Genomic DNA, 27,088 nt, shown 5'->3' on the forward strand with positions numbered 1-27,088 from the left:
AGCACTGACTACGTACAGCAATTAGAAATGGCAAACGATTAGTAAGTAGTACTATACAAAAAACTAATTATTACATGGAAGGCCATTAATAATGTCCTGCTGGAAAAAATCAATATTAGCTAATCTGCAGGTCGTAACGATTTCAGTTTCAATATGGGGAGCTCAGTTTCAACATACCTGTTTGTGATATGTGTGTGCAATTCAGAAAGTCTTATGTTTAGTGGGATAATTGGCCTGCTTCCCTGATATGCATGTGTAACTTGCAGGCCATTTTATTAAGGCAGATTCATGGGTTAATGCACCTGCAGCAGACATATGTGCAACCAGCATCTCTTGGTGAAAAAAGCCCTTAAAGGAGTAAATGGCACTGCAGGCAGTGTGACTTAACCATTTGGGCAAAGGGATTATACTGAAAATGCACAGTTTGCACATTTACATTTATTAAATGATGCATCAGCTTTTTTTACATGTCCTAGTAAAGGCAGCACAAGCTGAGGCAGGGGCAGGCAGAATGTACGGATACATTGCCTAAAAGCAGGATACGTTCGTTTCCCAGAACCATTTTAGTGATATTGATAGTTTAGGACACAACCTGTTAATATTAAGACTTTCAGTTCTTGATTCCTAGAGGAGAGCAGAGCGGAGTTTGTCACAAGATAAGAGTTCTGAGTGAGAAGACAGTACATGCATGAGAAAGAGCAGAAGTATATTGTGAAGATACCTGCATGTGTTTGTTTACTTCTAACGTCTTCACAGGCATTAGGCTAAAGATAGCTATATCATTTGCAATGCAAGCAAACTAGGTGATGGTCAGCCCCACCTCAACGGTATTCAAGAAGCAGAGAATAAGTCTGCTTGTGCAATGGTTGAAATCATCTGATTTCTTTTTTTTACCGAAGACCAGTCAGGGCCTGCAAAACGCTTAAAGGTATTGTGTCAGTATTTCAGATAATTAAGGTTACACTTTCATTTCATGGAGATTCAATACAAGTGTGCACCCATGCGCTGTTCACTGTATGCTACCCAGTCACACTGCAAAAAGGGTTTTCAGACAACTCTATCCAGCGCAGAACTGTGTGTGAATATCTTCCCAAATTTTCATTACCTCATATCATTTACAAGTTACCTGGTTGAGTGCAATTAGTACAAAACATAGGACCAACGTCAGTTGACTGAGCTGAAGAAGAGCAACGTGATACACAGGTATTCCTCGAGATAAGGGTTTAGTTTCTAGTTATAAAAATGACTTTTGAGGGCTTTGTTTCATCCATGGCCTTTCAACCGTGGCAGGCATGACTGTGAAGGAGGGTTTTTAAGTGGCCCCTACCTAACACATTTTGAAGGTGAGAATTGGTAAAATATTAAAGCCTAAAAGAACAAGTTACTTACCTTCGGTAATAATATATCTGTAAGAAACCTAGGTTATAGATTCCTTACCTTAGAATTACCCCCAGGCATCAGACTGGATCCGGATTTTTTTTTCGGCAGCAGTACCTCTGCGCGTCGGAAGGTGGCGTTGGGCGGCTCCGCGTCCGTATTTGGCGTCGTGGTCGCTGGGATGACGTTGCGGTAGCTACTTAGACGCCGCCCTTGCACGCTGACGTCAGTACTGTACACGACTTTCCGTGCCAGGATTGCAGAGCCATGCAAGGCACTGACCACTGGTGGACAAAACTAGGGCCCTGAAAGGATGTCCTTAACCCTAGAAATCAGTTCGCAGAACAGGGAGGATGGGTGGGGTGGTAAGGAATCTATAACTAACCTATGTTTCTTACAGATATATTGTTACCGAAGGTAAGTAACTTGTTCATCTGAAAGAAACAGTTAGTTATAGATTCCTTACCTTAGGTTTGATACCCCAGCAATACTAATCCCGGAGGTGGGTCTGCGAACCAAGTTCACACCAGAAAGTGCTGGAGAACAGAACGGCCAAAGAAGCCGTCTCTCTGGACTTGGCTGTCGAGGCAGTAGTGTCTCGTAAACGTGTGCAGCGATGCCCACGTAGCTGCCTGACAGATGTCATTTAAAGGGACTCCTCGTCTCAAAGCAGTAGTGGCTGCCGTCGCCTTGGTGGAATAGGCGCGCAGCCCCACTGGAGGCTCCTTTTTCGCTACAGAATTGCAGGCTTTGATACACAAAACGACCCATCTGGAGATAGTCCGCTTGTGTACGGCCCGACCTTTCTTGGCGCCCACGTACCCAACAAAGAGCTGGTCATCCACCCGGAACTGCTAGGTGCGATCCAGATAAAAGGAAAGCGCATGTTTTGGGTCCAGACGGTGTAGCCTTTCTTCCTCTTTCGAAGGATGCGGAGGCAGAAAGATGGTGGGGAAAGTGATGGTGTGCCCCATGTGAAAGGAGGTGACAACCTTGGGAAGGAAGGATGGACGAGTCCTGAGGACAACCCTGTCCGAATGTACAGACAGAAAAGGAGGCTTGGATGAAAGAGCCTGGAGCTCACTCACTCTTCTAGCAGTTGTGATGGCCACCAGGAATGCAGTCTTAAGAGTTAGAAGTCTTAAAGGACAGTTGTGAAGTGGCTCAAAGGGACCGCACATTAAATAGGTCAAAACCAGTCCCACTGAGGCATAACAAAGGGAATAAGAGGAAAGAGATGAGTTATGCCTTTTAAGAAACTATTTACAGCCAGGGACTTGGAGAGAGAAGGCTTATCAGGAAGCCGAAGAAAGGCAGAAATGGCCAAAAGATAGCCCTTGATAGTGCCCAGAGCAGAGCCCTGCTGGGCCAAAGGAACAATAGAGCCTCTGAAAGACAGGCAGAAAAGGGATCCACAACCTTTGCTGTGCACCATGCCACAAATTTGGTCCACCGGCAGGCGTATACCATCTTAGTGGAGGGACGCCTGGCTGCCAAGGTTACATCAAAAACTTTGGGAGGCAAGTACAATGACGTCAAATGTCACTGCTCAATCTCCACGCAAAGATGTGGAGGCTGGACAGGTTCGGGTGGAGGACCGTCCCCTGCTGCTGCGACAGAAGATCCTCCCGAAGAGGCAGTCGGATCGGAGGATTGATGGCCATGTTGAGCAGCTCGGGATACCAGACTCTTCATGCCCAATCCGGAGCCACCAGAAAGACTTGGGCCCGGTCGCGCCTGATCTTCTTCAGCACTCTGGGCAGAAGTGGTATATGCGGAAAGGCGCACAACAGACAGCAACTCCATTCGCGATGAAAAGCGTCACCTAGCGAGTGCCGCCTTGGAAATTCCAACGCGCAGAATTGTGGACACTGCGCGTTCTCTTCGATGGCGAATAGATCTAACCAAGGCTCTCCCCACTGTTGAAAGAGACCTTGCACCACGTCCGAGTGAAGATGCCATTCATGATCCATCATGCACCTGCAGCTGAGTTTGTCTGCCCTGGCGTTCAGGGAACCTGCTAGGTGTTGAACCACCAGGGATATGCCCTGATGTTCCAGCCATGCCCAGAGGAGGCAGGCCTCTTGACACAGGGTCCACGACCCCACCCCGCCTTGTTTGTTGCAGTACCACATGGCGGTGGTGTCCGTGAACACCTGCACTACTCTTCCCCGGACAGAGGGGAGGAATGCCTTGAGAGCAAGACGGATCGCCCAGAGCTCCAGAAGGTTGATGTGGAGCCCGGACTCCGCCGGGTACCAGAGACCTCTGATCTCAGCCTCTCCCATGTGCCCGCCCCTTCCCAGAAGGGATGTGAATATAAGCGTCCTGCAAGTCCAACGCTACCAACCAGTCTCCAGGGTTGAGGGCAGACAAGACATGAGCGAGCGTCAACACCTTGAACTTCTCCTTTCGGAGAAAGCAGTTGACGTTCCTGAGATCCAAGATAGGACGCAGGCCCTTGTCCTTCTTGGGTACCAGAAAGTAGTGAGAGTAACAACCACAACCTACTTCTGGGGCAGGAACGTGCTTAATGGCTCCCTTGGCCAAGAGAGCCGTGACTTCCTGTTAGAGAAGACCCAGGTGATCCTGCGATATATAAGGTGGTACTAAGGTGGCATGGCTGGAGGGGTAGCCTTGAAGGGGAGAAAGTAGCCGCTTCGGAACATCTGCAAAACCCACCTGTCCGATGTGAAGATGCGCCAATGGGGGAGGTGACTGGCGTTTGATGGGCCTGAAATGTCGGACTAGGAAGGCTTGGAGGCTGCAAAAGTTGCTCAAAATGTTCAGTCAAAAATTGACTGGAGCTACCGCTCTCTCAGGATCTGCGCTGACTGGCACAGAGATAGAAAAAATTACGTAAGCGCCCGAGGGCGGCGTCTAAGTAGCTACTGCGACATCATCCTGGCGACCACAACGCCAACGACAGACGCCGAGCCGACCGATACTGCCTTCCGACGCGCAGAGGTACTGCTGACGAACAAGCTTTCCGGATCCAGTCTGACGGCATGGGGGGGGGGGGGGTAAGATATCTATAACTAACTGCTTCTTTCAGATACAAGTTTACTAAGTCGGGCAAGGCATCCAACTTGTTTCCAAGTACTTTTTTTCAAATTACCTCGCCATGCTCCGCAAGAAAAATCATCAGAGTACTATTCGCCTGAAAACAAAGATTTCTTGGTTGAAGAAGAGCATTGACCAAAGCTGTTAAATTGCACACTGTTTTGAATGACTGTCAAAATTTTAACTGGCAAGACACAAGCAGACTTACTGAAATTCTTGCCACCAAGAACCACTTAAAATCTTTAGTCACCTCATTGTGTCTACCTCTGTCAGATACCCTTTGCAGAAACAATGACACACTTCAAAAGAAAGTGTAAGGAAAAAGAAGATGCAACACATGAATTTGCATGGGCCCTATTGCAATCTGGAACCCGTTTGCACCAACAGGAGTAACCACTGAGATTCTCTTCCGTAAATGTGCACCACCTGGCAACACATTGCCAAAATCAACAAACATGGATGAAAAGTACCTACCTAGAGCGTTTCTTTCAGATACTGAACATATTTTAGAGTTACTCCACATTGATGTAGAGATGCCTATTTCCACTAGTAAAACTTCCAACATGCATTGAGCTCTAGCAGAGGCAGATCAAATTAGTGATGCAAAAAAATAGATGAATCCAGTGCAGGCTAAAGGCTCATCTACATATATTGTAAACCATTCACGCATTGTCAATAGCATTGCTCCAGGAACTTTAATCAAGCCAATATCGACCCGAGGTGTTTCTATTTGTATTGAATCCACTACCTATATGAAATATTTGTACTGTGCAGAGCTCACATGCTTCCCAAGTGGTAAAATGCAAATACTTCTAGTGTCTGCATTGTTTGGCTCGAAAGAGTCAATCTAGCTTTATCTGGAGTTTCCCAGTTCTTGAGGCTACGAATGCTGTACTGTCAATGTGGTGACTTTTGACAAAATGGTTGTTCTCTTATCACCTAAAAAGCAAGAGCTGAAACAATATTTGGCTTCATACTGACAAAGGGTAAAACACAAATTCCAAGGGGATACATTCTGAGATTTTTACAAGAAAATGTGGCTGCTGTGATGGACTTCAAATAAAAATTGAAGTCTGAAAACACCTAAGTCTACCAGGTATACAATGTAATTGGTGGAGATTTGAAACATCTTGAAAGTAGGCTAGGGGACACTGAGTGACTTGGACCCTGAAACATTTTCCAGGTTACAATGTTTGCCCCTTGGGAAACCAATATATGTTGAGGAGCAATTGTGGAAAGTTTATTTCAAATGCACGAGAAATGACTTAACAATGCATAGAACTTGCCCATCAGCACCCACAGCATTTTAAGCATCACTGCGGCATTCTGTGCAAATTCTAGACTTCTGTAAAGGAGCATTTTGAAAAGTACTGCTTCATGGTTGACCATTTTAATGGCTCAAAGTGCCTATGCGCCCAGCTCAGTGCCCATGGTGCAGAGCCTGTCCTTGAGAATTTCAATCTTCAGGTATGCTAGTTTTGGCATTGAAATCATTGTAAGGTCTCCTATAGTAATACATATAATTTCCCTCCCATTGATCAAAATCTCTGCTTCATTCAAGGAAACGAGTTTCCTACCTGTGGAGTGGATGGCTCTAGGTCTTTAATTAAGCTGTATGCTTCCTGCACGTCATCTGAAAGAGTAGCAAAAGGGTCACTTTAATAGGGGGAAAATACTTAACAATATTCCTTCAAACAGATGTAAAGCACCCTGGTCCTCCAACCCCAGGGTCTCCATGAAACTGCTGTGGCGGGGAGGGACCATGTCCAGTCAGAAGTCCAAACGTTTGGAGGCTTTATAAGTGTAGGTATGAAAACCAGCAGATGAGCAGCTGACTGGCAGCACAGAAGCAACCTCACATGACAGAGTGGCTCTGGGAGACTGCTGCTGGGGATCAGACTACAGCATCTTCCTTCAGCAGATGGGAACACATCACCAAGAGGACACAACGAGTATAACATTTGACATTTCAGTTGTATGTATCGCCACCCAGAGAGCCAGAGGTACCTGCTGCAGGTAACACAAAATATCACCTGGTAACGATAACAACTCCAGCCCTTAACTTGCAGTAGTAACAGACTACAGGAGGTAGCCCATAAACCCTAAAGAGACCAGGGCAATAATCTGTAACAAACAACAATGTCTCAAGGGTATTATTCAAAGGACAAATATACATATATTTGTGGTGACACAGTTAATTGCACAGGATTGAATCCATAGGGGGAAAAAAACTGGGAAACATTTCACGTAAATGTAGAGTATATTTCATATAGTAGACATATTAAACTTTATATGTTCAAGCACATGGGTCAGTCGCACAGCGTTACATTAAATGACATGTAACCAACAAAATACTGTGCACAAGTGCTCGTGAAGTATAGTGAAGGCGCAAGTGACACGTGATGTGGTATAGACAGCGAGAATGGTGGGCACAACAACAGGTAAGTGAGATAAAAACCACGATTTACATGTTTGGGATACCACAACAATGATAAGAGAATTCAAATGAGTAGGGTATCCGTGGGTAGGGGCGCCAAGAGTTCCGCTGTGGGAGTCGACGGCGTTTCGGCCTGCAGAAGTCTTAGGCCATCATCAGGACCAGGTTACATTAATTAAATTGCAGTGTCGAGAAAAAAACAATGGGGATTAATCCAAGAAGTGTTTAGTTGTCCCTGGACTTTGTAATCCCAGAGATGGGATGCTGAGAATGCTATTGAAGAATTGCAATGGATAGACACTGAATATCCGTACGCTTCGCAGGAATCAATCGCGGCGGCCGGCAGGAGTCAGTCTTAACTTGCAGTAAGCACATCATTCAGAAAGGGTACCCACCAACACACTTGAAATGCAGGAAACCACTGGAGAATCGCTCGAGTCCGGAGCATGGAAAGCACATAAATAGGACGCAATGTCCCCAGCCTTTAAAATGCAGTAGGCCAGACCATTACTCAGAAGAGACAACTACTTAAAGCCACCGGCATATAAATTATTTCCTGTTTTATTTCATTAGCTAATTATTTTGGTAATGCCTTGGGCATGCTGCCTGCAATCAATACATGTTTTCTGACTTAGTGGGTCATTAGAGCAAAAACAATGAGGGCACCATAGCCGAGTCAAATTTTATTAATACTTTTAGCACTCAACTGTCTTATGGTTGTCCCATTATCTTGTTTACGTATGTGAATCCCTTTACCCTCGTAATGTGTCAGCACTGTTCTTTTATTAATCATGGAGCTAAACAGCGTGACCAAACTGTGAAAATTCTGTTTACGGTGAACACCAGTGGTTTTAAGTACACTGATATTTATATATATTTTTAAACTTTTAATAGCAAGTGTTTTATCATTGTGACATCTTCTGAAGTTTTACTGACATGGATTCATCAAATTATTTTTATATCATGAATTTGATAGTTATTTTATCTGTTGATGTATGATGTCTTTAATGATTATGAAAATCGAAATAAAGACTAATTAATTGATTGATTGACTTAGTATACAATTGTTCGACTTGCTTCTCTGCAGGTCAAGCTGTGGAATGACCTTCCTTGGCGGCTTAAAACAGCAGACAGGCTGAATGATTTTCAAAATTGACTTTTCTTTTCTAATTGAATGCTCCTGGTTTGGTGTGCATGGATACTGTTTTAGTGTTTTATAAATGCCATGAACTTGTGCTTTCTTGGTATAAAAGTACCTATTTCATTGTGTACTATTCTGGTTTAAGAAATGTGAATTACACCCCACTCAAACAATGACGAAGAAATACTGTTCTGTGAAATATGTATCCTTGCCCTCTCTCTGTAAAATATGTATCCTTGTCCCCTCACAGGGGATCAGACAACATGCTCTGTTAGAGGGGCCTCTGTAGCATGTTCATCACAGGGAGCTCAGACAGTATGCTTCCCCACAGACGCTAATGTGAAATGTCCTTCCCACTAAAAGGTAAATCAGAGATCATATCCCCACCTCATAGGGGCTCAAACAACAAACCACTTCACAGGGGAAATCAGATTGCATGTCCTTTCACAGCAGATAAGACAAAATAACCCCCCTCACAGCAGATCAGACAATATGCCCTATCACAGGGGCTCAAAGACCATTACAGCTTCACATGGGGATTCTAGATTCACAGAGGGAAGAAGTTGTGAGGAGATATTTCTTACCCTGCCGTAGATAATAGATGACAAGGTTCAGTCTGGCTTCTGGAATCACGTCCACCAGTGGGGGCAACACCTGAAGAGCCCCCTCTCCTCCTCGGAAGACCACCTACAGAAGGAATGCAAGTAAGTCACTTAATGCAGGAGTGGGACGGATCAGATCCTACTCCTGGGACCCACCCTAAACACCCGCACTCCCATAAACAGACAAGGAAGGGTGGTAGTTGCTATCAATGTCAAGTTAGACAAGTTTGATTTAGTTGGATTCATGTAGCTTAATGCCTGGCACAGATGTTACCCAGCGGCTTTGTATGTGCAGCTTTTATTACATAGGCATATTACATTGTATGGTGAGTACAAGTTATGTTGTGGGTGTATATGATTGGCTGGTAAGCCTGGCCCATGTGGTGGCTGCATAGAAAGCAGCTGATTGGCCAGAATGAGCAGGAGTCTGAATGTGGTCTGAGTGCAAGGAGTAAGCTGCAGTTGGCCGGTAGAATATACAGGTTAATGTAGGTTAGTGCCCAGGGCACGCACAGCACCTGAGTGCACTTTAGCCCTACACCAGCAATAATCAAAATGTTCAAAACAAGGTTGGCTGCTCCAATTTGAGGGTGTTTTGGAGTGGGCAACTGATCTAACTGACTGAGGTAAGATGCAGAGTCAGCAATTAAGAGGATGGGAGCCTTGTTTGCAGAGCAGGGAACATTTGTGTGTGGTCTGTTCTGATCTGGGGTTCATCTGCTATAACAGAGAGGAAACCGTCTGTGTTCTTGGGTGAGCTGGTGTCCTGTAAACTGATCCTGGGAATTAGGTCCACAAAGAAAACAATGTACATAAATGCGTTAACTGTGACCCAGCAGGGAATACAAAGAGGGTACCACCTTTTGCCCGGCCTGCAATTGCTTATCCCAGTAGTCTTATTAAGTGCCCCAACACTGCAATATGTATTCTACACTCTTGGCAAAGAGTGATATGGGGGTTCCTTGTGTTGCTGCCGTTTTAAAATGAGATCTATACAGTTTCAATGCAATCTCTTAACTGCTTCTGTAAGTAAACAGGTCATTGGGATGAACAAGTCATCACCGCTGAGTGTATTAGGTGGTTTAACACTATATTAGGTGCCTGTTACCACCAACAAATCTATACAGCAACATATTCATACAATCATCACTGTAAGACCAGAGTTAACCATCTCTAACCACAATATGCAATTGATCGTGGAGCATTACTACTTTCAGTTTTGCAAAAAACCGTCCCAGAGAAAACAACGTTAAAACTCTTCTTCTCCAAGTGAACCAGTAGGGGAAGAGAGAGAACAGCTTAGAGACACAGAGCAATAGTTGAGAAACAGCTTGGTTAACTTCAAAAACAGTAACCACCATAATTCCACACTCAAAGAGCATTAATCTAGCATCTGTTGGTCAGTGATAGTTCTGTCCCCAGCCTAGCCAGCACAGCCTACTACTAGGAATCATGCTGCCGCTAAAATTATCATAACTTATCAGCTTCCAGACTCTTTTAAAACACCATGGCTGCATCTACTTGTGAAATAATGAACTGCTTTAAATATGGGGCACGCTTAACTGCACCGGGAACCCCACTGCTGGCAAACAACATTTTCATATGTTGTTAGACAGCACGTTTAAGAATAGAAGAAGGCAAAAATAGTCCAACATGGCAGTTTTCTAGTTCAAAGCTGCTCTCAAAATCATTCCATTATTACCTTTTGAGTCCAATGTCACCACCACCGTTCCTAGAATTGTATGCCTTGTGCACCACCACCAGTCAGTGTCCCCCTTCAAATGCGGCATCAGGGCACCCACCATCATTTATATCAACAGTTTCAGTAAGTCCATTAATGCTGCCACTTCTAGAACTCTCAGTTGGGAGCCTCGCCTCACATTTTCTAGCACCTTAGATTGTTGTTGTAACAATGAAATCTCTAAAGATCTCCAGGCCACTCTAAGGGCCCAATTACGAGCCTGGTGGACCGAGAACCGCCAGACTTGTGGTGGCGCAGCAGTGGCGCGGTGGTCCAACCACCGCCGCACCGACGGTCTGACCTACCCCATTATGACTTGGGCGGTCAGACCGCCATGGGACGACCGACGCAGCCAGGGAACCACATTCCCTGGAGGCGGTGCGGCGATCTTGAGGCCGCAACATGGTTGGGGGACCGCCGTGGTTCCACCAAGCATATTACGAGTTTCCTCTCTGCCATGGTTTTTATGACGGTTCCACTGCCATGAAAACCAGGGCAAAGAGAAATCAAAGAGGGCCCTACAGGGCCCCCTTGTGTCTCATGCCATGTGGATGGAGACAGGGGGGCACAACATGTGCCTCCTGTGTGCATGCACACCAGTTTCTGTTTTCAGTCCATGCCGTGCAGGAATCTTGTGTGGCTTTCCCATTGCGGTGCCTTTTTCAAAGGCACTGCCACCTTTGAAAGAAGTACCGCAGTGGAAAGTGCCACGCCACCTTCCCGACCAGACAACTTTTAAGTTGTAATCTGGCAGGCGGGTGGCAGCAACCTTTGGCAGTACGGGGCGCAGCGGGGGCATGCTGCCTGCCCCCGCACTGCCAAAAGTCGTAATCGAGCCCTATGTGTCCTAGATTTTCTATCCATAGCTCCAGAACCTCTTCATCGCCATGGTCGATACCAGTGCGTCCTCAGCCTGCACCACAAAGGTACCCAGGCCCTCCAATTTATTTCCCATTGTCCTCATCAAGGTCTCAGCCTTATTGGAGTTTGATTTCAGATTAGCTTTAAGCAAATTAATGGATCTGAGCAGAATCTGCTTCCCCATGGTTTGCATGTTCTCACTGCAATTGTGTTTCCTAGGCACCTAGGTGCAGCTATTAGTGCAGAGAAGTCACCTTTCCGTTTTTCCTGCCCACCATTGCTTCCAAAATGGTGTGGCCAAAACGCAGGAAGCCCACAATGTACAGACCACAAAAACAATAGCCCCTAAAGTGAACACAGTGGGTAGTCAAGAAGCACAGCTATGTCTCACTCGAGCTCTCAGGGCACTAACCTCGGCGTCTGCACTGCCAACAATTCTCCCAACTCATTAAGGCAGAAACTGGGTCAAGCCGTTCCCACTAGAGCCTCACCACCTCTGGTATATCCCTCCCCTAGCTCAGTATATCCCGCCACAGGATCACCATTTCAGGGTGTCCTTTTTCTCCTTCAATGCTCCTGCCAGCCACAATAACCCATGTGACAAGCTGGCCTGGTATATGATGTCCGCTAATGTAAGTGGGCACCTTCACCAGTCCAGACACCCCTTATGGTGATTTAAGAGGTCCTAGACAACCTTAGAAAGCTCTCAAAGTGGTAGCTGGGGAGAGCAGCCTTCAGGCCTAGTGCAGAAGGAATGTAAAACAGCATGTTTTACCAGAATGCAATCTTGTAGTATAGATTAAGTGAAAAAAACCATACCAAGTATTTATAAAAATATGTATTTATTATATAATACTCTCTAGTAAGTTCCGATATATCCAACATGGAGATAAATACAATGCACACAATACTTTAACAAAGAAATACAGTAAATAGCCCGAAATTCAGAGTGGACCCCGGGGGGTCGGGGGGGAGATACCAGCCCATATACTAAGAAAGTTGTATAAGAACCACAACTCGGATCAATACAGGGTTGAGAGGACGTAGAAGTGCTGGAACCCCAAGGAGCCACCCAAGGTGAGTAGATAGGGACCCCACGGAGAGCATGTGCAGTGTGGAAACACGACCGTGTGCTCCGTACAACTCTATGTGCAAGTCGCGGTTGGATTTTTAAAGGTTAAGGACCCTTCCCAGTGGACTCTGAAGAAACCCCGTGGATGACAGAAGGTTGGAGAGCCACCTCACCCGTGGATACCCTAATATCCATGTTACCTACACCAGGGAATCCGGGTGAATACGTGTGAAGTGGTGTCGGAAACCGCCATCGAACCCAATGGAGGACTTCAGGAAAGTGCTGCTGTGGAAGAAGGAAGAAGGGTCCGGTGGAATCGGAGGATGGATTCTTGATGAGGTACCTGCAAGCAGAGGGGACAGTCTATGTCACTCACGAGTAACCAGGAGACTTGGAAGACGAATGCCCTCCAATGTCGGGTGTTGCAGGATGGATGACGAGGACCTGGACTCTGCAGCTGTGCGGACCAGGAGACGCTGAGGAGGACCAGGAGCCGTGCACGAGCTGTCCCACAAAGGATGTTGCATGCTGGGGAGGGTGGGGAGGGTGGGGGGGGGGGGGTGGGGGCGGTCGGTGTACGGCGGGAGCACCAACAAGCCTTGGCAAATGCAACTAACCCAGGAATTAAAGAAGGAGCAACTTGGGATGAGCAAGGTCCAGGGGTCTCACCAGCAGCACGGGAGTCAGGACAGGCCCGAGCCCAAAAGAAACAAGTGTGACCCTCAAATGGACCCATAGGCCGGATGCACTGGAGTCGCGAGAGGACCTCAAGCAGCTCACCAAAATAATGCAGGCCAAGATGCAAACGATGCAGTGTGGCTGAAGATTCTGGTTACTGGAGGTGCTCGAGGTTGGGGCTACTTGGAGCCCGAAGATCTTCTTGGAAGGAAGCCAACAAGCCTTTGCAACTGCAAGTTGGACGAGGTGCACAGGGGATTTGGTTATTGCAACCCTCACGAGGGATACTGGCCTCAAACTTGGTGAGAGGGCAGGCCTCAGAAGCTGTGGAAAACCACCACATGTGTTGCAGAGCCCACGGAGTCCAGAGGAGCTCAGGATCTGCAGACCGGTCGACTTAGTTGCAGTGCCTGCGAATGCAGGGGAGTGGCTCCTTCACTCCAATCGAGATTTCTTCAAGTGTCTTTGATGCTTCACAGGCCTTGGAAGGTTCCTGTATGATGCACAGACGATGCAGCAGACTGGAAGGGAGATGAAGTCAGGCCCAAACGAAGTCCAGAGTGCCCAGACGGTAGTAGTAGAAGTGGTGTCTGATCTGAATCTTTTCCCACGATGAATCTAGGGACCTACACCCAGGTAAGCCCTTAAGTACCCTAGGGAAAGGGTTGGGAAGATTCAGTGGACCCTCCCAGGTGAGGGTCTGGATGGGGGGGGAAGGGGAGGGGGGGTGTTTGAGGTTACTGCCATGTCCTTTGTTCAGATTCACCCTAGAGTAGGAGCCAACCGCTCCCAGAACTGGTTTGAACTGGACTATGTATAGGGATACCACATGTGCCCCTCATGCAGACTTTCCGGAGCTGGCAAGCGCACCCACCCGATCCCAATATACTAAATCGTGTCTGGGAGGTGTACACACCTCTCTGTGACAGGATGCCTATTGTTCCACCTTCCTCTGCTCAAGCTTGGCTGACCAGCAGGAGGGCAGAAATGTGTCTCAGGTCGGCAGCAACCATTTTGTGCTGTCCGGGTCTAGACGGTCAGCACCGGGAACACTCAGAGCCTATTGGAGGGCTCTTCCAGTGCTTGAAATCATATCTCCCACACCGTTTACGGTATGGGGGTATGATTCCAACATGTTTGATACCAAACATGATAGGATTCGTTGCAGCCGTTTTTGAGATGATCATCACATAATTGCAGTGCCCCTCTATATATATGGCTGCTTCACTGACAACCCGGGAGTATAGACTCTATAGGCTGCAGGGGTGTCCTGCTCATGCAGGGGCACCCTCTCACTTAGAGCCAAGCACCCTGCCTTCAGGATTGCAAAGGCCTGCTATAGGGGTGACTTATAGGTTTTAGGTGCAGTGACTCTTAGATATAGGAAACCTATATCTTAAGTAAGGGGTGCAAGCACCAACGTAACCAGGCTGCAATCGCAGGCCTGTAGTTCCCTTTTGCATGGTTTCCCATGGGTGGCATAATGCATGTTTCAGCCCATGGGAGACCTCTGGGGTACCTATGCCCTGGGTAGCGTAGTACCATATACTAGTGTCTGATAAGGGTACCCCAGTATCCAATCTAGAATTGTAGCTAGGTACTAACACAATTTAGGGAGAAAGCAGATAGACTGGGGTCCTGATTAGTAGGATCCAAGTCAGACTAGTCAAAAACAGCATCACATCAAGCAAAAAGTGGAGGTAACCATAGAAGCAGATTCTACTTTCCTACAACACATCAAACATATGTCTCCTGTGCACTCTATGTCTTCTGATTTCTTCTGGCAACTCACCCTCACCCTAGGCCACCGGTTTTTAACTGGTGTCCCAGGGATCCTGGGGTCCGCAATGCCTACTTAGTGGGTCTCTGAATGCTTAGAAAATAAAATAACAATTAACAGATTAATATAGTGGGTATAAATAAATGTATAAATAAAGAAAAAAATGTAAGATTGAACATTTTAAAACATTCTACAAATGTATGGAGATTTGAAATTGGCAGTAGAAAATTAAGTTGCTATTCTCAGCTTAATTCGTGGGAGCAGTCGAAGCGCATCAAACAGAATATGGTATGGATGATGGGTGGCCTCAATTGAATTTAAAAAAAGCTCCAACCTTCCCATTAAAGTTACAATTTCGATTTTTTATATTTGTCTACAAATTAAATAAAACATTTCATAATTTGTGTATTTGTTTGATAAATGCTTGCTTCCGTAATTTTGTGTATTGTTTTGGGGTTCAAACCATTGAAATTGCTTTGGTCCAGGTCCCTGGACTCCAAAAAGACTCAGTGGGTGTTCCCAGATTCCAATATTGATTAAGTAGGGGTCCCCAGATTCCAGTGATGACTAAGTGGGGATCCATACAAGTCAAAAGCTTACGAACCAATGCCGTAAGCTAAGACATGAGTGAACTGCCAAGCATGCCAAAGTTGGCTTGCTTCAATAATTTAGACTGCAAACACAACTGCTGTTGAATCACCCTTCAATCTAACTGGCCCGAAAAAGTACTCTCTACTCCTCTGTTTCATTCGAGGCTTCAGAGCATTCAGGAAGCCCTGATGTAGGCTAACTATCTATCTTGGCATCAACCTCTCAAAGGAGATATTATTTTGATGTGGGCTTTCTTAACTTTAATTGCCTGTACTTGCAAAATCACAGGCTGTTGGGGAGAGGAGTTGGCCTAACCGCTAGGGCGGTCAACCTCGAATCTGGGGAACTGGGTTTGAGTCTCGGCAATGACGCTGAACATCCTGTGATTCTGGGCAAATCACTTAATCTCCCCGTGCCTAATAAAAATAAATCAATGTGTCCTCATGTAATGCAACTGGTGCTATGTAAAGCGCTCTGATACCCGATTCGTGTCTAGTTAGCGCTATATAAAACTCTGTAAATATTTTAAAAAAATAAGGTAGCAGAGAAACTGTAAAATATATTTTATATATATATATATATATATATATATATATATATATATATATATATATATATATATATATATATATATATATATATATATATATATATATATATATATATATATATATATATATATATATATATATATAGGTAGCAGTGAAACTGTTCCTGTAAACTGTCACAGGCATCAGGTATGTTCAATATGCCACAAAAATACAAGGCAGTGCAAATTTAAAGATCTCATTTCAAAACAGACCTCAGTTGCTTTGAGGACTGGAACCCAGGTTTAGCTTTTCAGTGACATCTCAATCTGTACCAGCAGAACCCACCTACGATTCCAGCACTAAGACCGATACAGCCCCTTTAGCATATCATCACTATATTAATGCCATAGTGGATCATTTGACTCTTCACTCCATATTAAACACTGATCAAAACCACAGCCATGAGTCATAAAAGAAAACAGGAAAATCCCATTAAAGAGACGGAACACATAGCCATTAAACTAACAGACCTAATAAATTGTTCCAGCGATAATGCAATGGCTCATTTGGTGGCAATCAGACTACTTCTCCACAGCTTACCAAGTTGTGCCGGATCAGCTCCTTAGCAAACTCGAAGGAAGACGAGGAGTTGTCCATCAAACTCTTCAGCTCTGCCTAAAAAAGTTAAGATAAATGAGGGCAGAGATCTGTAAGAGATATCAAAGGATTGCAGAGTTTTACAACATCAAGTCTGGGACCCTGCTTCCTCCACCCACGTCTCAAACTGCCCAGAAAGGGGATAAATGGCAAGCTCAGAGGGCTAGTACTTACTATGGAGAGGACCATCTGTGCATAAAGTTCTTACAGCAATAGTAGATAGCAAAAAGCATAAAATAATGTTTCCCCGTGCTCTCAAGATTTTACATTGCTTAGTCATACTGTGGACACATCCCTTTGCTGTATCATTGCCCATTTGCCTGATTTTTCTGATTCTCTGTCGTACCAACAGCTCTATGTACTCCATCATATTCTCATGTGCATTTTGTATTGCATACATTTTGCCTGTATCACCTGTATGTCTGATTGTAAACCTATTTTCGACTTCAAAATAAAATTATTTGAACACAAAAAAGTCTTCAGTTTTTATTCTGAAATTGAATTTCTAATGATCATGTTCTTTTGGTACCTCTCTGCAGCCATTCGGTTTGGTATTGACCTAACTATTTAGATCTCCAAATAGCCTCTGTTCAGCACAAGCAGTCAGCCTGATCATTACTTGATGTACACTTAATGCCCTCCTTGATAGCATGAATAAAAATTAATTTAGACCAGTCAGTAGTGGCCTCTCCTCAAGCTTCAATACTCCTAGAAGATGGTTTCCATGCTACAGGCTCTAACACAGATCTTAAAACTTATGGGCTGGCCCCCCTGGGGGGGCCTTAAGTGATCTCGGGGGGGGGGGGGGGGGGGTGCGCCAGGCTCTAGCCAAGAGAAGCATCATGCTTTGTTTTACGCTATAGAAACATGAGTGGCAGTAAGTCACTTTGTAACGGGAGATCACTAACATCTTTTGTCATTTATTATATTCTGACTGGGAGTATGTGTAAAAGGGGTAACAGGACTGAACTGCAATGGTTAAATATATTTAGACATACTTAAACATTGCCAATTTAGCAGAATAATTGTGAAAAAATTGCGGGGGCCCGATGATTTTTTCTTTTTTACAGTGGGGGCGTGGCATTAAGAAGTTTGAAGACCACTGCTCTAACACCATGTGCATTTCCCTAAAACGTGCAAACCATATTTGATATTTAAATGGTTTATTTAACATTTGTATAAGTGTTTCTGCAGAATGTGCACAAATTGTGGCAGATGCGCAAAAATCTAATTCGAATTACAAGTCTGAAGCAACACTTTTGCCACTCACTTATGAAGCAAAATCTGGGAAAAAGGATAAAAGCTTCAACTTACACCTGGCTAGGCCCGACAATGTAAAATGGCTATATAAATATATATCCTACTGGCGGTCACCAGTAAGTAGTTTCAGTTAGGACCTTGTATCTTTGGCACCGTTTGACAAATCTTCGTGAAATTTTCAAAACTAATGGCCCACTGACTTCAGCTGCTGTGTCGAATGTTTCGAGGTGATACGTAAAGCGGGGGACGAGAAAAATGGGGAGTCCCAAAACGCTTTTTCTCTGTTGATAGAACTACAGCACAAACTGCTTAACGGAATTACACCAAATTTCGGAGTAAGATCGCTCTTGGTCCAGAGTGCACTCTTTTTGTTAAATGGTGTAAATACGTTCTGTAGTTCCTGAGAAATGTAAACATTTCTCAAATATACAAAGATGGCCGCGCAGGATCCGTGATCCCTCCCGATCGCGAGCCTGTGATCTGATTGGCAGTTGGCAGCCATCTTGTTACTTGGTTGAACCGAGTAACAAGAAAAAAGGTAAAAAAAGTTAAAAACCAAGAAAAGGGGACAGGGTAGAAACACCCCGACCCCTAGGCCTTCTCAGGGCCAAAAAAAAGCATTTATTTAAAATTTTCAGCAGGATTCACGTTGGATCCATGACTCTGGCCGAAAATAACAAATAAACAAGCATTTACAATGCAACAGTCTCGGCATTGTTAACGTAAGAGCTATTGGCATTGCTCATGACATTATTTTTGTTTATATTTTTGTTTTTAAAACATTTAACCCCTTGTGTGCCCCGCCCTTTCCCCGCCCTGTGCCGGGCGTTGATTTAGCGGGCGGGGTTCATGACGAGATAGTCTCGTCATGGGCACAGCGCAACCGCGGCCCATGACGAGACCATCTCGTCATGGGCACTCAAGGGGTTAAAGAAACGGCATTGTTATTTACAATGTCAATAGCTTAATCACTCTCAAATTAGTATGGACACTCCCTTGAACTAAAAATGTAGTACTACCTCTGCTATCAGTTCTATTGTTACTATTACTATTGTAGTACTACTGCCTATAGTGTCACCACTCCTTGCAGTTCTACTGCCATTACTAGTACTACTGCCACTGGGTCTAGTGATTCAACTTATTGCCCCTCCTGGTTTTTCTACTCCTACTAAGGCTATCATAAGTACTGCTATTATTAAAGTTGGTGCTACAATTACTAGTGGTATTACTACTTTTAATAGCAGTACTGCTACTTTTAATTGTAGAAAGGCTACCACTGCTATTACTAGTAGGACTACTGTCATTGCAACTAGTACTACTGCTACGAGTAATAGTTGTTCTACTCCTACCAATAATACTACTACTAATAGAGTTACTACTACTCGCAGTTCTACTTTTCATTACTAGTACTACTGCCACTTGTTCTAGTGATTCGACCTATTGCCCTCCTGGGGTTATTACGTCTACTAAGCCAACCACAAGTACTGCTGTTATTACTATTAGAACCACCACTACTGCTGCTGTTACCATCGTGAATTACACCGCCGAGAACACAACGCCTCTGGGAGACCATTGAGAGTTGGTGTGATGTGATTGGTGGTCGTACAGTCTGATTAAGAGGAGTTGGTGTGCTGTAATTGATGGTCGTACAGTCTGATAAAGAGGAGTTTGTGTCTGGTAATTGGTTGCCTTGCAGTCTGATTAAGAGGAGTTAGTGTGTTGTGATTGGTGGCCGTACAATCTGATTAAGAGGGGTTAGTGTGCTGTGATTGGTGGCCGTACAGTCTGATTAAGAGGAGTTAGTGTGCGGCAATTGGTGGCGGTGTGTTGTAATTGGAGGCCGTGCCGTCTGGCACCAGTGCGGAGACAAGGCCTACACCCTGTCATTACTCAGGTACATACTTGTTTGTCGCGGCACCGCGCCTGCCTGTGACAGCTGCAATGCGGTCGTGACTTTCCGCGGAAGGTTTCAGATGAGCATGTGTGGTTCTGTACCACATCAGGAAGACCCCAGCAGAAGTACCCGAGGCGTCTGTACCCCTTGAGTGTGAATCCACACAGCCTCGCATGACAGTGATGCTGGAGAGACAGATTATGGGAGCACAACTTTTGAAAACATTAACGCGCACGTTTTGGGGGTTAAACGTACACACGAGAGCTCTGAACATCTGATGCCCTGGTCCACTGGAAAAACAACACTCCGCGGGGTCCAAGAATTAATCCCTTGTAGCGTGCACTTACGTAGCTCCTCCCGCATCAATATTTATTTTTAAAACAATGATTTTCACCACTACAGTTTGTGAACATTATTCTCTCAGTGATTGTTCTACTCTAACTAAGCTTTTTCCATTTTTACGCTCCTTTTCAGGCAGCATAAGATGAACAGCATTTCCCACCGAGTGGGAAAATATAAACGGGCGCAAAAAAGGCGTAAACACCAAGGGGCAGTGTCCTGGGGTGACCTAGAATACTTGTATTGAATACAATGCTTGTGCAGAAAATGTCACGGGGGTTCACTCCAGCAATCCAGTTAGTGGTGTAGCAAGAACATACGGAGACACCACCGCCTTTCTCCGAGGTCAAGCAGAAATGCCTCGGAGAAACGCAGCGGCGTTTTTCGGATTCGGGGGCGTGTTTTTCTTTCTCACCTCTTGCCATTGGCTGGAATGATTACATTCCAGAGGAGAGAAAGAAAGTAAAAAACACGCCCGAATCCGAAAAAGACAGGGCTTCTTTGGAGAGACAAAGCTCTTCTCCAATGGCTGACCAGCATTTAAGAGGCCAGCCAATGGAGAAGAGGAAGAAGAGGGGCGGGTTCAAGCCCCTCTTCTGAAAACATTAAATCTCGGAGCGAGACTGCGCAAGCGCAGCCTTCGCAGCCGAGACATAAAAACGAAGAGCGGGCTCCTGCGCTTTGTTTTCTTTAAGCTACTGGGTAGACCAGGTCCCGTGGCTATGATTAAAATAGATGCAGGGGCCCTTGTGGACCTCTGCAGCCCCAGGGACTGCCACCTCCCCAGGGCTTATCCAATTAATAGGGGGGCTACGAGGCCCCTCTACAGCCCCAGGGAGCGCCACTTTCCCGGGGCTGTAATACAAAAAAGGTGTGGGAGGGGGGGTTCTGCCCCCCACGCAGCCCTGGGGACAACCACCTTCCCGGGGTGAATTCAAAAGATGTGTGTGGGGGCTCCAGCTCCCCACGGAGCCCTGGTGACTGCCACCTCCCCAGGGCTATGTATGTTAAATGTGGCGGCACATGGCCCCCCTGCAGCCCCGGGGACCGCCACCTCGAATGGGCTATGTTCAAAATAATGTGTATGGGGGGCTCCTGTCCCCCCCCCCACAGCCCCGGGGAACACCACCTCCCCAGGGCTACTTTCTAAATGGGAAGGGGGCCACGCGGCACCCCACCTGGAGCAGTGAATGGCCCTGTGGACCACCACCCACCAGGGCCTGCTCCAGCAATGTCCCGGGGTGCCCACCCCCAGGACATTGCAGTTTGCTATGGGATAGCAGGAGCACTGCTCCCGCCATCCCATAGCAAACAGTGTGCTCGCTTTGAACAAGTGAGAGCACTTTGCTCTTGCTTGTTCAAAGCGAGCACACTTTTCTTTTTACCCCCCAGGGAACTGCATGTCAGCAGCTCCCTGGGGGTAAAAAGCCATGCCGGCTCCCGCAGGAGGTGGAAGACGGCCGCGACTGCTGGGGCCTTCAGGCTCCCCCCGCGGTTCCCGACCATCTGGCCATGCCCCGTGGCCAAAAATGGCCCGGGAGGAGTGCTGCTCGGCCCCCCTCCCTTGAAAATACATTTAAGAAAAAAAATAAGTGCTTCCTGCCGCGCTCTTGGTTGGGGATGTAGTCCCCTTTGCTGGTGGAGGTCCTTAGGGGCCATCTAGCCCACCTGTTACCTCCAGTAAGCCCCACACAGTGGGATTAATGAGAGGTGGTCGGAGGCCACACCCCTTTTCCACCACTCTGCAAATGCACATGTCAGCACACTGCAGGTGGGGCGATGAGGTCCCTTTGCGTCCAGAGGGCCTCACGACAAAGTGGACTTCATCCCCCAAGCAGTAGTGCACCAGGAGGCGCGTTTGCAGAGTGGTGGAGAAAGGGGGCGTGGCCTCTGACCACCTCTCAGCAATACAGCTGTGTGGGGCTTACTAGAGTTAAGAGGAGGGCTACTAGGCTTCCCAAGGACCCTCAAGGGGCAAAGGGACTTCATCCTTCAACCAAGAGCGCGCTCGGAGGCGTGTTTGCAAAGTGGTTGAGAAAGAGGGCGTGGCCTGCGACCACCTCTCAGCAATCCCACTGAGTGGTGCTTACTGGAGGTAACAGGTAGGCTAGTTGGCCCTTAAGGACCCCCAGCAGCGAAGGGAACTTCATCCCCCAACCAAGAGACACTGAGTTAAAATGGCGGCCGCAACTTTCTGTTCAGGTTGCGTCCAGCCAATCCGAGCATTCCCGTTGGCACGTGCATTCACGATTCAACACAAAAACTTTGCGAAATATCCGCGAACAGAGGTATCACTATCATTTCAACCTTAAATTTATCAAAAAACTACTAAACGGATTTACACTAAATAAGCAAAAGGCACTTGCTTAAACCGATATCTACCTCCCTGCCAAATTTGGTGTAAATCCGTTCAGTGGTTCGGGCTGTAGAGGTGGCTAAATGTTTCTATGGGAATTAACATTACAAACGCAAGCTCATTTTTTGACCCAAATTCTCGGTCCCCACTGCACGGATCTCCCCCAAATGTTCCTAATCAATAGTACCCACTATGACACTTTTTGGCAAAGTTTCATGCAGATTGGTCAAACAACGCCAAAGTTGTAGCCAAGTCAAAAAATGCTTTTCCTATGGAAACTACGTCCTATCTATAAGTACCTACTGGCGACATATACATATATATATAATGTAATTGTTATGATGTACTGTATACTCACTCTCGCATTCTTAGAACGGTATAAAGATAAGCTGATGTTTTATATAATTATTTTATCTGTATATATTTTGGATTTTAATGCTTGTAGTTTTATTGTATTTGCTTGCTTTTATGGTTTGTATTCTCAAAAGTGAATAAAGCTACCTTGGTTGATTGTAAACTCTGTCAATCAACATCTATTCATATGCTGAATAGGTGACTTCTATAAGTTTTTATCTTTGTCTTTTAAATAGGCAGCTTATACGGTTAGCCTCAACATCCCCTGAGGCTCATAGGTAACTGGCACCAGGAACATTACCTTCATTTGCAAGGGAGATGCTGACCCCCTTGCCCACCCCCTCCAACAACCTTCCCCTGCCTCAAAGCATTCAGTGATCAAAACCTTTCCTATTGCATCGGCCTGGCAAACTGGGACTAATAAAACTTGCCCTTTCAGAAGGAAGCCAAGCAGAGCTTTTAATCAAAGGGGGGGAGCAGCTGTTTGTCTTCATACATTTTTTGCCTTCAATACAATATCATTATGCATTTCATTAATATTGTTCAATATAGAAATGTATTAAATAATATTTATATACAGCTTAACAAGTAACATTTTATAATGCAGTCCCAAAATATATAAAACCTAACACCACATTCATACAACATTAACTCTTAGTAATCAATGTTTTCTGCGCTAGCTAAATCTAGAAATTTGCTAACATTATTGCAGAATGCTCACTAAGCAGATCTGCATAAGAGGACCAGGATCTTTCTTTGGTCTTTTAGGACGGGAGTGGCATGACTTTGGGAAGGCGTTAAGACAGAAAGGGAGAGGAATTCCAGTACCTCTCAAAGTTGCCTTTTTGGATTTTTATAGCATACATAGCTTTGGACACATCTGCCACAAAGTGCTTAGCAGTGGCATCACATTATAGAAAAAGATGGAGAATGTGCAGGAACTTTAGGTGGAATCGCTCAAGGAGATCTGCAAATTAGAGTGAACTTCAATATTTAAGAACTGTTTTACAACCCTTTCCATCAGAAAGCTGACTGGAACAGAAGCTAGAAGAAAACCCTGCTGGATGAATGCTGATGTGCCTTGTGAAGGAATGAAAGGATTTCTCCCAATTCCCTTGAATCTCTGGAACTAGAAACCTGCTCCAGTTACCGGGGAAGCTAGTCTCTTGATGGACAACACAACTAAGAAGGTCCAGGCTGTTCCAGACTGCCTGCTGTGGCATTTCTTCAACTATTTATGCAGAAGTGTGGAAGGATCAAGAAACAGAAGAAAATTGATCCACCTGGAAGAAAACCATAAAAACTAGTGGTGACTGGATTTTTGTCTGTGGACCTGCAGAAAGTTATTGAAAGCCATTTTCCCACTTGAACTCGTTGGTTGTTGTCCAAGGTGCCTTTCCCTGGACATTTGGAGTACCAGGAGAAGCAGGTACAGAACAATAGGCTAGTGTTTGAAGAAACAATCTAAAGATCGGGAAATCCACTATCCACCAGGATCATTGCTTTTGTAAAACAAAATTGGAAAAGTTCTATGGTAAAAGCATGGCCTGGGGGAGCATGGCTTAGTTTCATTGCCAAAACCAAAAGCTAAGCTTTTACCCTGGTGGTGGTTTTTGAAATCAAAGCCAGTTTCTTGGTGTGATTAAAATTTCAGAGACTGCTTTACAATCAAAGAAGTCACAGTTGATTTTTTTTTTTATATCTCCTAATCCCAATAACAGATTTGAAATATTGTGGTGTCATTTATTCATTAATTTGTGTTCTATTTAACTATGTTTGGCAACTTTATTATGTTTATTTATTGGCTTTAATATAGTTTTGGTGTTTCTGTTTACATGGGTAATGTATTTTCTCTGTCGGAAGCCTCACTGTGGTGAACTCTGGTTTCTAAACAAAAACCTGCGTTCACTTCTAGATGCTAGACTATAGAGCAATGTGGGAGCTCAGCCATACCTCACCTCCATACTATGGAGTTAATCTCCACGCTAAATAGAATTGTGGCTTCCTACATAGGAATCTAAGTGCTCTAACAGGGGCTACAACATCTCCATCTGCAAATTCAATTTCGCACAATGTTTTACTTCCAGGAACTGTGGAAAACTGCTGTTCTACCTAAATTATTAAACTTTTGTCTCATTTAGAAGCATACTAGACTACATGTAGATTTATTTCCTTCCCTTATGTATTCTACTCTTGTTTAGCTCTTAGTTCTGCTACTATTGAGTTTTAATATTGGTTTTCTTTTTTTTCTGAAAACTATGGAGCTGTGAGTTGAAAATAAAATATTTTACAACCCTTCCCTGATAGTCTTACAAGGAGAGAGCTCTGAATTTTACTTTATCTGGCGTTGAAGACTGTGGAGGGGGTTTATTGAGGGTAAAGGGTGAATAGCGGTTAAAGTCTGAGGGAAGGTTCCTAGACCAATATCATTCAGACACAATCTTTCTGAAGCAGTGTTGCATGCGGACATTAAATTGGGGTTGTGATGTCCAGGTCAGATGGCAGGTTCCAGTAGGAATGTTACAGTTTAATGCCAATGTTTCTGTAGTAATGCCACAGTCTGATATTAGGTTAATCAATTGATATACCAAACTGATACCAAGTTCATGGCTATGTCACAGCGGACCTGTTGTTAAGTAGCTGTAATGATGTCAAAGTCTGTCCTCAGGTAACCAGAACCTAGTTATTGAACAACACCCACTTACTTTCCCAGACAAGGTTGAGTGGAGAAGAGAATGAGATTGTGGCTATCAGGGTAGGGAAAGTATTGTGCAGCACCGGCACACAGTAATCAGCTGTAAACAAAAAGATCCCCATTTCCGCTGCTGTGCTGTATTCCACTGCTAATGACTCGCAATATATACGTGTACACCTCACAAACAGGACAACAAAAACTGTAAAACAAACCATTAACAAATACTGTGAACAACAGAGCAAACCAGTACAGAAAAGAAATCAGCAAGTCCCTCCTTTTGAAGCTTTGTCCTGTCTTTAAATACATTATCTCAAAAGCATGAAATAGATCAGTGAAATTATTCACCTACTTTCATAACTGTGTGTAACTTAAGATCACAGGTGTGGGTGTTTAAATCCCTTCAGCAGAGATATTTGTACAACCTGTAGAAAGCACTTATCCAGACAGTTATTACAAGTGTGCCACACAATTTAAGTTAAAACTGTTGCCTTACTGTTAGAAAAACCCCACTCCCACACCGGAAAGGGTGGTGGTAACGGGATTTTCCCGGACATACACAGTGGTAGCTTGGCTCGAATGGTCAGGGGTCAGGCACCGTGCTAAGCATACGTCATACCCACACAATAACCATGCGTGCATCCGTTCCAAAAACGACACTACACCTTAAAAATTATACTGAAAATATATCTCTTTATCTTCTTTTCTCTTAGTTGCTGATTAAATAAATAATAAGACAATCCCAGTACACAAGGCTTTTTCTGTGGAATGGTATGTCAAATAAATACTGTCTTAACGATTCAATAAATAAGGTAGATCATAAATAATCAAGGCATAAATATAAGTGCATTACATTACAGGAAATTAAATATTATGAGGCAATAAATACTGTACGACAATAAATATTGTGAAACAATAAATACTGTGAGGCAATAAATAGGATAAATACAATAAATACAGTGCTCTCAATAAATAATAAAAGCCAACAGTGACACTTGTAAATCAGTTCACATTCCTGAGGTACTATGGGATGATTTGACCCAATCCCAGCTTGTAAAGATTTGGATGGCCTGAGGGGTATACTCCCTGGCTTGGACAAGGCTGAGGCCTAAACTGAGGTAGATAAAGGGGGAGTCTAGAGATCTGGCTCTCCCACACTACACAACCCCTCTGTATTAGTCTCAGCTCACCCCTGGCACAATCAAGCTGGTTCCAGCACCCTAGGTTAGTCTCTCAGGGCTCCACAGGGCCTTAGGCGCCCTCTATTCCACTTACTGCCCTTTTTATGAAGCTCCGACGCCGCTGGAGTCGTGTCGACGCCGTGAGGCGGCTCCGGTTCGATGTCGGCGGCCTCGGCGCAATGTCAGTTCTTGACGACGTCGATAGGCGGCTCCGATTCGATGTCGGCGGCCTCGGCTCGATGTCGACCTCCGGTTCGATGACGTCGGGCAGTCTTGGCTCGATGTCGACTTCCGACGGCTCCGGTTCGATGTCGGCGGCCTCGGCTCGATGTCGACCTCCGGTTCGATGACGTCGGGCAGTCTTGGCTCGATGTCGACTTCCGACGGCTCCGGAGCGCGATCTCCACTCCCGACCTCCGGTGCTCCTTTCCTCAGGTTCCGGCGACTCCGGAGTGCGACCTCCACTCCCGACCTCCGGCACG

General features: G+C 45.2%; 1 protein-coding gene across 2 annotated transcripts in view; it reads right to left on the minus strand.

Moving 5' to 3' along the window:
• IFT56 (intraflagellar transport 56) overlaps positions 1–27,088 on the minus strand; it is a 291,296-nt gene that overhangs the window by 146,705 nt on the left and 117,503 nt on the right. For both annotated transcript variants that reach the window (XM_085601180.1, XM_085601182.1), the window contains exons 8-10: positions 16,474–16,548; positions 8,603–8,705; positions 6,018–6,073 (exon numbers count right to left, since the gene is read on the minus strand). In XM_085601180.1, the coding sequence (XP_085457306.1) occupies positions 6,018–6,073; positions 8,603–8,705; positions 16,474–16,548 (234 nt within the window). The remainder of the gene's footprint in view (positions 1–6,017; positions 6,074–8,602; positions 8,706–16,473; positions 16,549–27,088) is intronic.

The sequence above is a fragment of the Triturus cristatus genome, chromosome 4_2 (genome assembly GCF_964204655.1).
Source record: "Triturus cristatus chromosome 4_2, aTriCri1.1, whole genome shotgun sequence".
Taxonomy (NCBI): Eukaryota; Metazoa; Chordata; class Amphibia; order Caudata; family Salamandridae; genus Triturus; species Triturus cristatus.